Source organism: Selaginella moellendorffii, unplaced genomic scaffold, assembly GCF_000143415.4.
Source record: "Selaginella moellendorffii unplaced genomic scaffold, v1.0 SELMOscaffold_65, whole genome shotgun sequence".
In the NCBI taxonomy this organism is placed as follows: Eukaryota; Viridiplantae; Streptophyta; class Lycopodiopsida; order Selaginellales; family Selaginellaceae; genus Selaginella; species Selaginella moellendorffii.
In genome coordinates this window covers 850,609-861,707 of record NW_003314326.1, presented here as the reverse complement: position 1 = coordinate 861,707, position 11,099 = coordinate 850,609, and the positions used below count along the sequence as shown (strand labels likewise).

The window sequence follows — 11,099 nt, the reverse complement described above, 5'->3', positions numbered from 1 at the left end:
GCTCAACGGAACCTCGCTCTAAGCCCATGGCTAGAGCACCCAAAGGCGGAAGGCAGGGAGAGTACCCATGAGGCCTGCGTAGGGCCATGGTGTTCCGAAATGGTGTCCCAAAGTCCCAGACAGTGGAAAAGAAGAGGAGTAGCCCTCTGGTGTGGTGACGAAGGACCCAGTCACACGATGAAGCAGTCCTAGAGGATAGAGAGACTTAGTGGTCGGGCCGGTGGGCCTTGATCCAGTGGCAGTGTTGGCGAACACGGCCAAGGACAGAAGGGGACTTGGTAGGGACCGGAACGGAGATATTGGGGAAGGCTATTCCCCATATCTATAGGCCTTCTAGGGATGTTAAGGAGTGGATCTGGGATGATCACTCGTGGACGGATGACCCAGTCTTTGAGAGACGGGTTTGGAATGCAGATGGCGTTGGACCACCAATGTGACCAAGGTGAATGGACATAGCCTTAGCGTAACGGGCCGATATGTCGGAGGTACCTTGGGGTGTCGGTCATGGGATCAGACACGTGGAGCACTTGGACCAAGTGCAAAGGTTGAGTGGCAAGGATGCCATTCTCGGGGCTAGCATGCCCCAAGTCCTAACTAGGACTTATGGAGGTTGTGAATGAGACTCCTCCAAGTGGTCGGAGGTGCGGTTAAGTGACTAAAGTAAAATGGAAAAATTAGTCGCTTACAGTCATGCTAGCTAGTAGTGCACATCTAAGAAGTCAATTACACAAGTAAACTGCTATGTTCACAGCTTCACCCCAGAAATGAGTTGGTAGACCTGCTTATTGCAGCATAAAAAAGGCTGACTGATCCATTGTTTTGTTGATCCTCTTAGCTTAGCCGTTTTGTTGATGTGCACCAGCAATAGCATATTGTCTTGTAACGCTAGCTTCAGCACAAAAGAGATTGAACTTCATAGATAGGAACTTGCCTCCATAATCATAACGCAGCACCTTGATTATGCAATTGTGCAAGTTCTTAACATAAGTCTTGTAAGTCTTGAAGTAGTCAAACACTTCTTATTTCTAAGCTAGTAGGTAAACAATCAAATAGTGGGAGTAGTCATCCAAGAAGGTAACAAAATACTTCTTTTGACCACCATAGCCTTCCGTTACATCTTCCTCCCCATATTTCTTACGACCACCATAGCCTTCACTTTCATCTTCCTCTCCATATTTTTTCGACCACCATAGCCTTCTTCTTCTCCATACTTCTTACGCCCCCCATAGCCTACATTCTCAGATCCATATTCTTCCTGCTGCTGCTGCTGCTTCTGGCCTCCATATCCAGATCCAGCACCGTAATCACCTCAGCCATACCCAGTCTGCTCAATTCCACCAGATCCATACCCATAAGAGGGCTTGGAAGATCCATACTCCGCAGATTCTTCAGATCCATCGCCATAGCCAGCTTGCTGTCCATGTCCCGAACTGTACTCCTGTTTGCCAGTGCCATAGCTGCTGCTCGTACCTTGACCATGGCCGTAATGCGACGGCTTTGCGCTGCCGTAATCCGCCACACGCTCAGTATCCACATACGTTTCTTCTTCCTCCTCGCCGCTCTGCGGATAGGGTGGATAGCTCCAATCCGGGCTTGCTTCCTTGATCGGTCCATACCATGACCCAATGTCGTAGCCTCCCACAAAAGGCTCCGGATCATAATCGTCGTGGTCTTCAGCAGACTCACCTCGATCGCGTCCCCATCCCCGAGCCATTTCTCTTGTTGGATCGGAAAACCTTACCACAAGTGATTTACTGAATCCTGAAGAACAGGATAGTCGAAGTCCAAATTCAGTGATGACCTGGCAAAGGCGTGTGGAAACGCGTGGCAGTAATTTTTATGTTATATAGAGAGCATATTCCTCCATTGGAGGAATATAGAGAGAGCATATTCCTCTAGCGGTACTCGTCGACTCTCACCGTCCTGCATCGTTTCGTGTTGCGAGAACACGAGAGAGAAAAAAAACTCAGGTCAATCGGAGAGTAAGAAACACCACAACACCTCCTAGCTATGTTTCCTAGAATCAAAGCACACAACCAACGTAAGACCTACCAGGAGAAGAGATGCCAATGCAGCCTTCCAAAAGATTTTCCTTTCTCACCAACCGGCCAGCCTTTTCTCGGTCCCAACTTCCAACCAGAAATCTGCAAAGGCAAAAAAGCAAGAGCTCCTCAATTTAATCCCAAGAGCACCAGTCCTTGCCTGTCAATGCCACAAACACGAGATGAATTGCGACTCCAAAATCCACGAGGCTAGGGCGCACCTGGATCCGACCACAATGCCTCTGCACCACATTGAAGCTCTTTGGCCGCGTCCTCCGCCAGCGCCAACAAGGCGCCACAGCTTTGCAGTGGTGGAGCAATCGCAGTGCCATTGAAGGGCCGCGGGGCGCTTTCACTCTCTGGCACATCGCGATGAAAACCCTAGTTACAAAGAGAGCTAGAGAGGGCGGGGAATGCATGGAAATGAAATAAAAGCGCTCATTCAATCGTCACTCAGGGCCATTGATTTTTAACTCCTTCCTCGTGGACCATTGATTCCCACCTGGTCTGGCAGAACAGAAAATATTTTATGACTAGTATTATTGCATAACTAGAGCAGAATGCTGGGTGGTTAACAACGCTAGGCTTGGAGTTTAAAACAAATCTCTCGCTACTGAACACCCTCAAGCGTATCCTCTCTGACATTTAGTGCTCAAGGGCTGGATTTTTCCTTGCCCGATGTCCTGTCCATGATTATACGCCCGCTAGGCCTTGTAGTCCCACACTCTTTCGCTGGAACACGAAACAGAAATTAGTCAGGCTATATGTAACCCTAGAGTGTCAAGCCTTAGGTTAGTTTACCTGAAGATTAAATTTAGGTGCAGGTCTAATCAGTTTGCTTACAACTCACAACACAGTACTTTGCAAATCCACTAATCTGAACGTATTTTAGATGTTTGGTCCCAGGACATTTCCAGATATTGTTGCTGTAAACACACCTCGGTTCCATATGTTACTTTGAAAGGAGCTCTATTCTTATTCTCAAGCAATTCTCCGGAATGCACTTTCAGTTCTAGGATTGATTATAGGGAGGAGTGAGGACGTAAGTTTCAGTGTTTAGCTTGACTGATTTCTGTTTGGTGTTCCAGCTTAGTCCCAAGGCTAGCCATGCTTGAGCCTGCAATAGGCTTGAGGTGGTTGATCGCTTGTAGGGAAATTGTAAAGTGAATATTGTCACCTGCAGGAGGAAGCAGCTCTATAGTCTTTAGAGGCACTCCAGACTTTGTCAGCCTCCATCGCTGAAATCGGAGTCCTGCTGCCTTACTTCCCTCGCATCTTCTGGTTGAGCTCTGCATTGTTGGCCTTAGCAGCACCAGCCTCAGACTCTTCCTGGACATGTGACCAACAATTGATCACACTATAAACTGACCTCTCCATCTTGGTAGCAGTCGATCTCCAAGAGTTTTGCTACTACTCACTCACAGGAGCTCGTGAGTACTTCATGGACGTGTTCGTGGGACTTTGGAAATCCTCCGCGGCACTTCCTTCTCATCATCGACACTGGCAGTGATCTCACCTAGGCTTGCTTCAAGCAATCCGGCCCGGTGTTTGATCCATCCCAGTCCACTTCCTTCAAAAGCATCCCTTGCAATGCCGTGGCCTGCGATCTAGTCGTCCACGAAGAATGCCGCCATAACTCCTCCAAGACTTCTCCATAAACTTGCAAGTACTTCTACTGGTATGAAATCACTGTCAGTGAGCCTCTCTCGTCGCTGGAGATCCGGGACATGGTGATCGGCTGTGGTCACTCCCACAAGGGGCTGTTCCAGGGTGCTGGCGGGCTTCTTGGGCTCGGCCAAGGAGCTCTCTCCTTCCCATCCCAGCTTTGATCTTCGCCAATCGGCCAGAGCTTCTCCTACTGCCTCGTCGATCGGACCAACAACCTGAGCGTGAGCAGTGCCATCAGCTTTGGCGCTGGATTTGCCCTCTCCCGGCACTTCGATCAGATGAGCCATTCGTGAGGACGAACAACTCCGTGGAGACTACCTTGGAATCCAGGGGATCAAGATCGACCAGGAAATTTTCCTCATCCTGGCCGAGAGATTTGCAATCGCTGCCAATGGAAGCGGCGGGACGATCATCGATTCGGGGAACCACTCTCATGTACCTCAATCGCGGAAAGCAAGCCCATCTTTCCCTTTGCGAACTTATCTTCTTTGAGAACTTCGCTGTTGGATAACACACAAAGGTTAGAAAACACAGGCCTTACAAAATAAATATAAGAACTACCAGATACTCGTTAATGTTTGGTAAGCTGAGCTTTTCTCCAGCCAATTTCAGGACCTCCAAATCTGATATATTCTGGCCTTCTTCATAAGTTAGTGTGAAAAGAAGCTGTTCTGCCTCAGCAGCTTTGCCTATAGTGCCTACCAACCTTAGAAGCCTGAATTCAAAGGTTAAAATTGTTAGAAGTTTCATTCATCTAGTGCTCATCATTTTCTCAATGTTCGGAGAGATTTGTATATGCATTGGAGTTGTTATATTGCTTTTTAGTGCATGCGTATTCAAGTTTGGCACTTCAATTATCATTGTAATTGTTCCTCTTATGATAATTTCTATCGTCAAGTGGATAATTTTGTTTATGTATTGTTTTATCAACTCGGGCCTCTTGGTTGTTTAAACAAGGTTTTATACTTCAAATTTAGCACTTGATTAGATGAAATTTGCATTCTTCTTTACTATGGCCTTTATTTTTGCATTTAGTACACTAAATCCCTTGTTTGAAATTGGTTTACAATTTAAGGCTTCTTAGACATGTTTATCAAAGTTGTCTTTTCATCTAACTTTAAGGCAATCATAGTTTTTTTCAAGTCATTGAAATTTACATAAGCTCTTTTATTGCATGTTCACAATAAATTTTATTGAGGCCCTGTATGTATAGGCATAGGCATATTTTGTTTGAACCTAAGTCTTTATAATGCTTATAACGCCTATACATATAGGGCTTTAAAAAGTTTAAGATGGTATACCCTTCATCACTACATCACAAGATCCTACTATAGTCGCTAAAAATGAGTAAAACTTTCTCTACCTATACGCGCATTCTTGCCCCTGCCTATAAAATAGTGATAAACAAACAAAGACAAGAACATAAAGAATAAAAGAAGAATAAAAAAAGAATAGAATAAAACTCAATCTCGAATCCCAAAGGCGTGAGTAAGGATAAGCATATGTTACTTTCTTAAATCTACTTTGCACATCATAAATAGAAGAAACAATGGTTAATTCAATACAAATGTATACAACAGTGGGTGGAGGTTATTTTCCAACATGTTTAACTGTTACTTAAATACTACATGATTTTATAATTGTTTTTAATTGCTTCACACTTGTCTATGACAAGTGTTGCCTAGGTCAGATCTTTTTTCTTTGGATGCCTAAAATTAGGTGTAACTCCATTTTGCCTAAGCTTTCTTCTTTTATTCTGCCTGGGATGATACACAAAATACCTCTTCATCATCTACACACCATCTCACTCTCAAATGCACTCAAACACTATAAATTCCATAGCTAAGAAATTCAATACATCATTGCCCTTGTTCTGCCCTAAACTCGTAGGGAAGAAAGGTAATACCCTCCCATGTGGAATATCATCTCTCACACTTAGAATATTCCTAGGGAATATTCTAAGAATCTTTATGCCCTAGCTCAAAGAGAACCCATGACCTGCAGATGTAGAAATCAATGGGTAAAGAGATAAGGCAAATGCCTAAGAGAGGTAATTGTAGAAAAAGAGTGAAACAACAAAGAAAAATAAAAAGGATAAAGGTGTGGAGTTTGAAGATAAAGGAAAAAACCTAGTGGAAAACTCTATAGTCAAACTAGACCCTTGATTTAGCAAAAAAAAGAAGAAGAAAGTGAAAGAAAAAGCTAAGGATTAGTGAAAAGACACAAAGGAAAAAAAAACAGAAAGATAGAAAAATCAAAACTCAAGTTAAAAGCTTAAACCTAAATCACAACCTTTAAAGTTCTCAAACCTTCAAGAAGTACCTTAAGTCTTCCTAAGGCTTTGCTATGGAATGAAAGTCTATTACCCAATGGTGGAAAGTGTAGAAAAGTGTGATAATGGAGGAAAATGGGTGGAAAGATGAATGCCTCAAGGCATGGAAGTACCAGTGTTTGGTAAAAAAGAATGTCGGCTGCAATCTATGATGAAGAGCTCTCCAAAACCACCAACGAAATCATGCCAAAACTAGGATATTCAATGACGATGCACTAAAAAATGCGGCAAACCAAAGATCTCTGCCAGAAGGAGCTACTAGAAGTCAAGAGGAATGGACGGGGAAACAAGCTACATTGTGAAATGGACGTGGATGCCTGTACATAAGGCCCAACTAGCCATTAAATGCCTTTGCTTCCACTATTACATGTGTCAAAACTACAATGTTCAAAAAGGTTGTTACTATAAGTTGGGGATGATTGTGTCTCTTCTACTCAAACTCTACTGGATGATAGAGGCCATCTATGTGAATATTTTGTGCCTGTAAACCACTAAAGAATGCCAAACTAAACTATGGTACCAAGTGGAAAGAATGGGCAATGGTGTAGGAAAGAAAAAAAAATGCAAAAAGTGATTGTGAAAAGTGGAGAGGGAAAGTCTAATGTAAAGATAGAGTGGAATAACCATGGCAAAACCTGAAGAAACTTGGGCTTCCAAACGATCAAGATTAATGCCACTTGGAGAAACTATGACCCAAGCACAAGTTTGCTTTGTGATGAACTTAGGACCTAGAGATGAAACAAAGAAAACAAAGTGAAAGAACACAGAAAAGAAAAAGTTAGAGAAAATAAAAGAACAAAGAGAATGACCACCACAAGTGTGAGTGGCAATGTAGCAAAGCCTCAAATGATGAAAAGGCATATGATGATGTTTTTGGAGGCCTAAGAAGGCTGGAAACTCCAACATGTCCTATGTTGGAGTTGGCTGAGCTGAGTTATTATGGATGTTGAAGTTTGGAATGCACATTGTTGTCCCAAAAGCCACAATGATATTGCACCAGAGTAGTCGTGAATGATAGATGAAGGTGTAATTGATAAGGTGGGGTCATCCTGGATTGCCCATAGAAGTCTAGGGGTTGTTCAAAGTGGTGTGGTCGCCGAATGGAAAGCTTGAAGCTAAGGAAGCCACACTCCCCTTATTATGTTGTGTCAAAGAGTGCTAGGAGAACCTCTAATATCTAGAATTCTTGCTGAAGAGGCACTAAAGTGGAATGCTTGTGTCCACCACCTTCGTTGCTGTGAAGCAGTCGAAAGAACAAAGTGCTCTAATTGACTACTACAAGTGTGGATGGCCATGGCCCAAAGCTGAGTGTGGTTGAAAAGAGTTCTTGCCCCAAGTCAAAGTAGAAAAAATTCATGGCTAGAAAGCATAGGAGTAGATCTACCAAGTGCAAGAAAGATCCATGGAAATGGTGGCTTCTAGAGAATGTATAACACCTCCAAACATAGTTTTGTCGATATGTGACTCAAAATCCTCTTATATATCATGATTCCTGTGCCAAGTCTACAGATTTATGAAGCTATAGGATAGAAAAAGATGAGATCTACAAGCCCATCTATTCAATTTGACAAAAAATAAAAATTAGAGTGTAAGAAAATTACCCCATTTGTTCATCTGTATTCATTCTAGCCTTGGATTCCTTAGTGGTTATATCATCACCCAACATATGGATTCACTACCATTCTTGTGAATTCCTTTGTTTTTCTTATATTTCTTTGGGTTTTGGGACTTATGACTAAAGAATCCCGTACTTAGGAGAACCCATTTGACTCCTAGGGCACCCCTAGACATAGAGTTTACAACCAAGAGCAAGAATCATGCTTGAATTCCTCACAACTCTCAAGAACAACATAGAAAACACATGGAAATGGGATGGGCTGGCTAGGAATTGACACATCCCATTGTACTCACCATTTTGGTGCGTGTTCTAAACACCATCTCACTCTCAAATGTGCTCAAACATAGCAAAAAGCTCCTTTATAACTCAGAACTCAATACATCCTTGCCCTTGTTTTGCCCTAGGGAAAAAAGGTATATACCCCAAATCTCCTCTCACATGCTTGAAATATTCCCATATAGGCCTAACGATATAAGTACCTCAACTCCCCACCCCCATCCTAACAACTTAATGGCATCTGCTAGGTAAATAAGGATAACCTCTGTGACTTATGGGAGTGCATGATGGATCATTGAGACCATTTCTATATCCACTTCTCAAATGTCCTTCGAGAGGAGAAATTTTGGGTTGATTGTCTCTTTCACCAAGCCATCTCCACTATGCAGACTCAAGCAGGTTCACCTTCATGGCAACACATTGTTATAGAAACCCAACTTTGCTGCGGTTTTTGCCACCTCTAATAAACCTGATGATCATTGCCATGAAGTATGTCTCAATGGGGACCTAAACCCTATGTTTGTTGGCATTTCCTTGGATGATTCGGCCTCAAATCAATTTCTTTCCCTTCTCCAACACTTCATGGATATTTTCACTTGGGACTACTCCTAGCTGTAAGGTGTACCTATGGACACTATCATGCACCAAATCACACTGCTAAACCTGACAAGACCAGTGAAGCAAAAAATGTAACAATTCAACAACTCTCTTTTGCCAGACATCAAGATTGAATCAAAAAGATGCTTACTGCAAGTTTTATTTACTCAGTAGAACACTCTCAATGGATCTCCAATGTCGTCTTAGCATGCAAAGCAAATGGCAAGCTCTGCCTTTGCCTAGACTTTAGAGCACTCAACTAAGTCACAACCCATGACTATTTTCCTACATCGTTCCTTAATGAGATTGCGGACAAAATGGCCAGGCACCAATTTTATTCTCTTATGGATGAATTCTTAGGTTATAATCAGCTCTTGATTCATCTTTCCAATTGCACCCTAGGGAGTTTTTGCCTACAATGTAGCACCCTTTTGGTTTAGCGTAACCTCGAGTTGCTAACATGCCTCATTCATGAGCCCAAGCTCAAACTTGTGCAAACGAAACATCTCAAATCCCCATCCTATGAGCCCAAAAGCAAGCTCATATCATAAGGTACAACAAGGTAACCAAATCCATACCCAAAGAACGATTGTAAAGCCTTTGCACCCAAATGTGTACCCACTCAGATCATCGTTTTCATCTCTGTGTATGCAACGAGACTAATTGCCCAATCTCATTGGATAGTACTCACCAAGACTCATCCTCTAATACCAAAGGTAGCACACATGGTTTTTACCTTTTATCCCATGATGATTTACTATAAGATAACACCACGAAGCGGAACCTAAACCCTCATTGTGCCATGTGTCATATGCCATGTGTCCATAGGACAGTGGTGTGGAACCTGAGGTTCAGAGCCTTGGGCCACTAAATGAAGGAACAATGCCAAACTCCCAAACATGGAGCCAAGGAGTGACGAAACCGGACCATAGAGCAACTCCTGAGCATACAACCCAAAGAGCGAAGGAACAAGAGCCCAGAGCAACTTGGAACAGTCCTAGAGCAACCAGCATCCCAATGCCAGGACTAGCATGCAAAACAGAGCCAAATAGCGTTATTTCGGCATACCGGTGGCCTAATGCAAGGACATGGGTACTCCACCAGCTAGCATGGTGTGGAACTTGGGATTAAACCCAAGCCGGACACAGAACAAAGACAGGCACACAAGCAGGAGCTAGACTATGCCTCAAGTTAGTCAGCCATGCCCGACCTACCCACTATCCCTACTATACATTTGGAACACCCTACATCCCCCCCCCCCTTGAGGAACACACGCTTTAGGTTTTCACCCCAAGCCTCCCTTAGTACTAGAAGTTACTTTGGGACAAGCTTGAAACTTACTAAATATGGAATGTCCCTAGATTGCAAATTTGGACACGAGACGAACACCATTGTGTTCAGGTCAATCTCTACATTTCATAGATATGCCAAATGAGCAAATCTGGACACTTTCCATAAATAGCATTTCGGATTGAAATGAGACTAACACAAAGGGCATGATAGCAAGGGTGTTTGGTAGACACAGTAAGCTATCATCCAGCAATATTGAAGGACTAATCTCAATACGTGAGGATTCTTGCCAAGCCAGTGCAAAACAGAGCAAAAGAGAACTAAGAGCCAGGCCGAGTATGCTCAGCTAGAAACACATAGGAGTTCCTACTTTATGTCCATCTAGCTAAGTACAGGTGCTAAGCCCAATTTACTAACACTTGAACAAGAGGGGCTAATAAAGGGAACCAGCAATATCAACCTCCTACCATCGTGGCAGTAAGGTAAGAGTGTCCGTAAGGACTAACCGACAAGTAACTTTCAATACCCGAAATCGCATTCGCAACAGTATCCCACTAGTGGTCACTTGTTGCAGCACTACTCATCGCCACCTTCTTCTCACCAGAACTTAGATTCTAGCTATTCCATATCTTTGGAATATTCCCTCATTCTTGTATATAAACCCATGAGAAGCTTGAGCATAGGGTTCCACCCCATTTTCTTTTGTGCTTGAGTTTAGAGTTGTGATTTTGTGAGTGTGTGTGTGTGAAGGATGGATCCACAATTGGGGCTGAAAGATGCCCTAATAATCAAGCAACCTATAAAATTCAGCAATTGCTCCTTATAGTAGTAAATACTGCCCAATTCATTTTAGCCTTAGTAGGGGAGAGTAAAGGTAGGGCTGTGACAACTGTATGCATATGAGTAGTCTTGCTCCTCCTCTTGGCTCTTGAGGGTAGGAGCTAGTCAGACCTACTCAAGGCTTCCACACTAGATTATTGCTGCAGTAATAGGTTACAAGTCTTGGGACATTAGTAGTGAGGAGTGGTTTTGAAACTATGGTATCCCCACTTTTCATACTATTATCAGTGGAGGAATTGATTCATGAGGTAACAAATGTTTCTAAGTATGGTCTACAATCGTGGATGGCTTTGAGGTCCTAGTTTCATTGTTCTTCAAGGCTAATAAAAATAGTGGTTAGAAGCAACTATTTAAGGCATTAATTTGGCTCTTGCTAGGTTGTATCACTTCTTATTCCTCATCCAACTTAAATCTAAGCTCAACCTCCATACCATGT

General features: G+C 43.0%; 1 protein-coding gene across 3 annotated transcripts; it reads right to left on the bottom strand.

The window, feature by feature from the left end:
* Window positions 1–701: 701 nt before the first annotated feature.
* Window positions 702–2,423, bottom strand: LOC9648941 (uncharacterized protein At5g39570). 3 transcript variants are annotated; one of them, XM_024690048.1, is made up of 3 exons: window positions 2,264–2,423; window positions 2,053–2,202; window positions 702–1,923 (listed from the first exon to the last, which is right to left on the bottom strand). In XM_024690048.1, exon 3 carries the CDS (start codon window positions 1,712–1,714, stop codon window positions 1,310–1,312), a length of 405 nt encoding a protein of 134 aa, XP_024545816.1. In that variant the 5' UTR covers window positions 1,715–1,923; window positions 2,053–2,202; window positions 2,264–2,423; the 3' UTR covers window positions 702–1,309. The 3 variants fall into 3 exon arrangements, with proteins under 3 accessions (XP_024545816.1, XP_024545817.1, XP_024545818.1); XM_024690049.1 differs by having other exon boundaries at window positions 2,053–2,144; XM_024690050.1 differs by having other exon boundaries at window positions 1,798–1,923; window positions 2,053–2,144.
* Window positions 2,424–11,099: the final 8,676 nt, after the last annotated feature.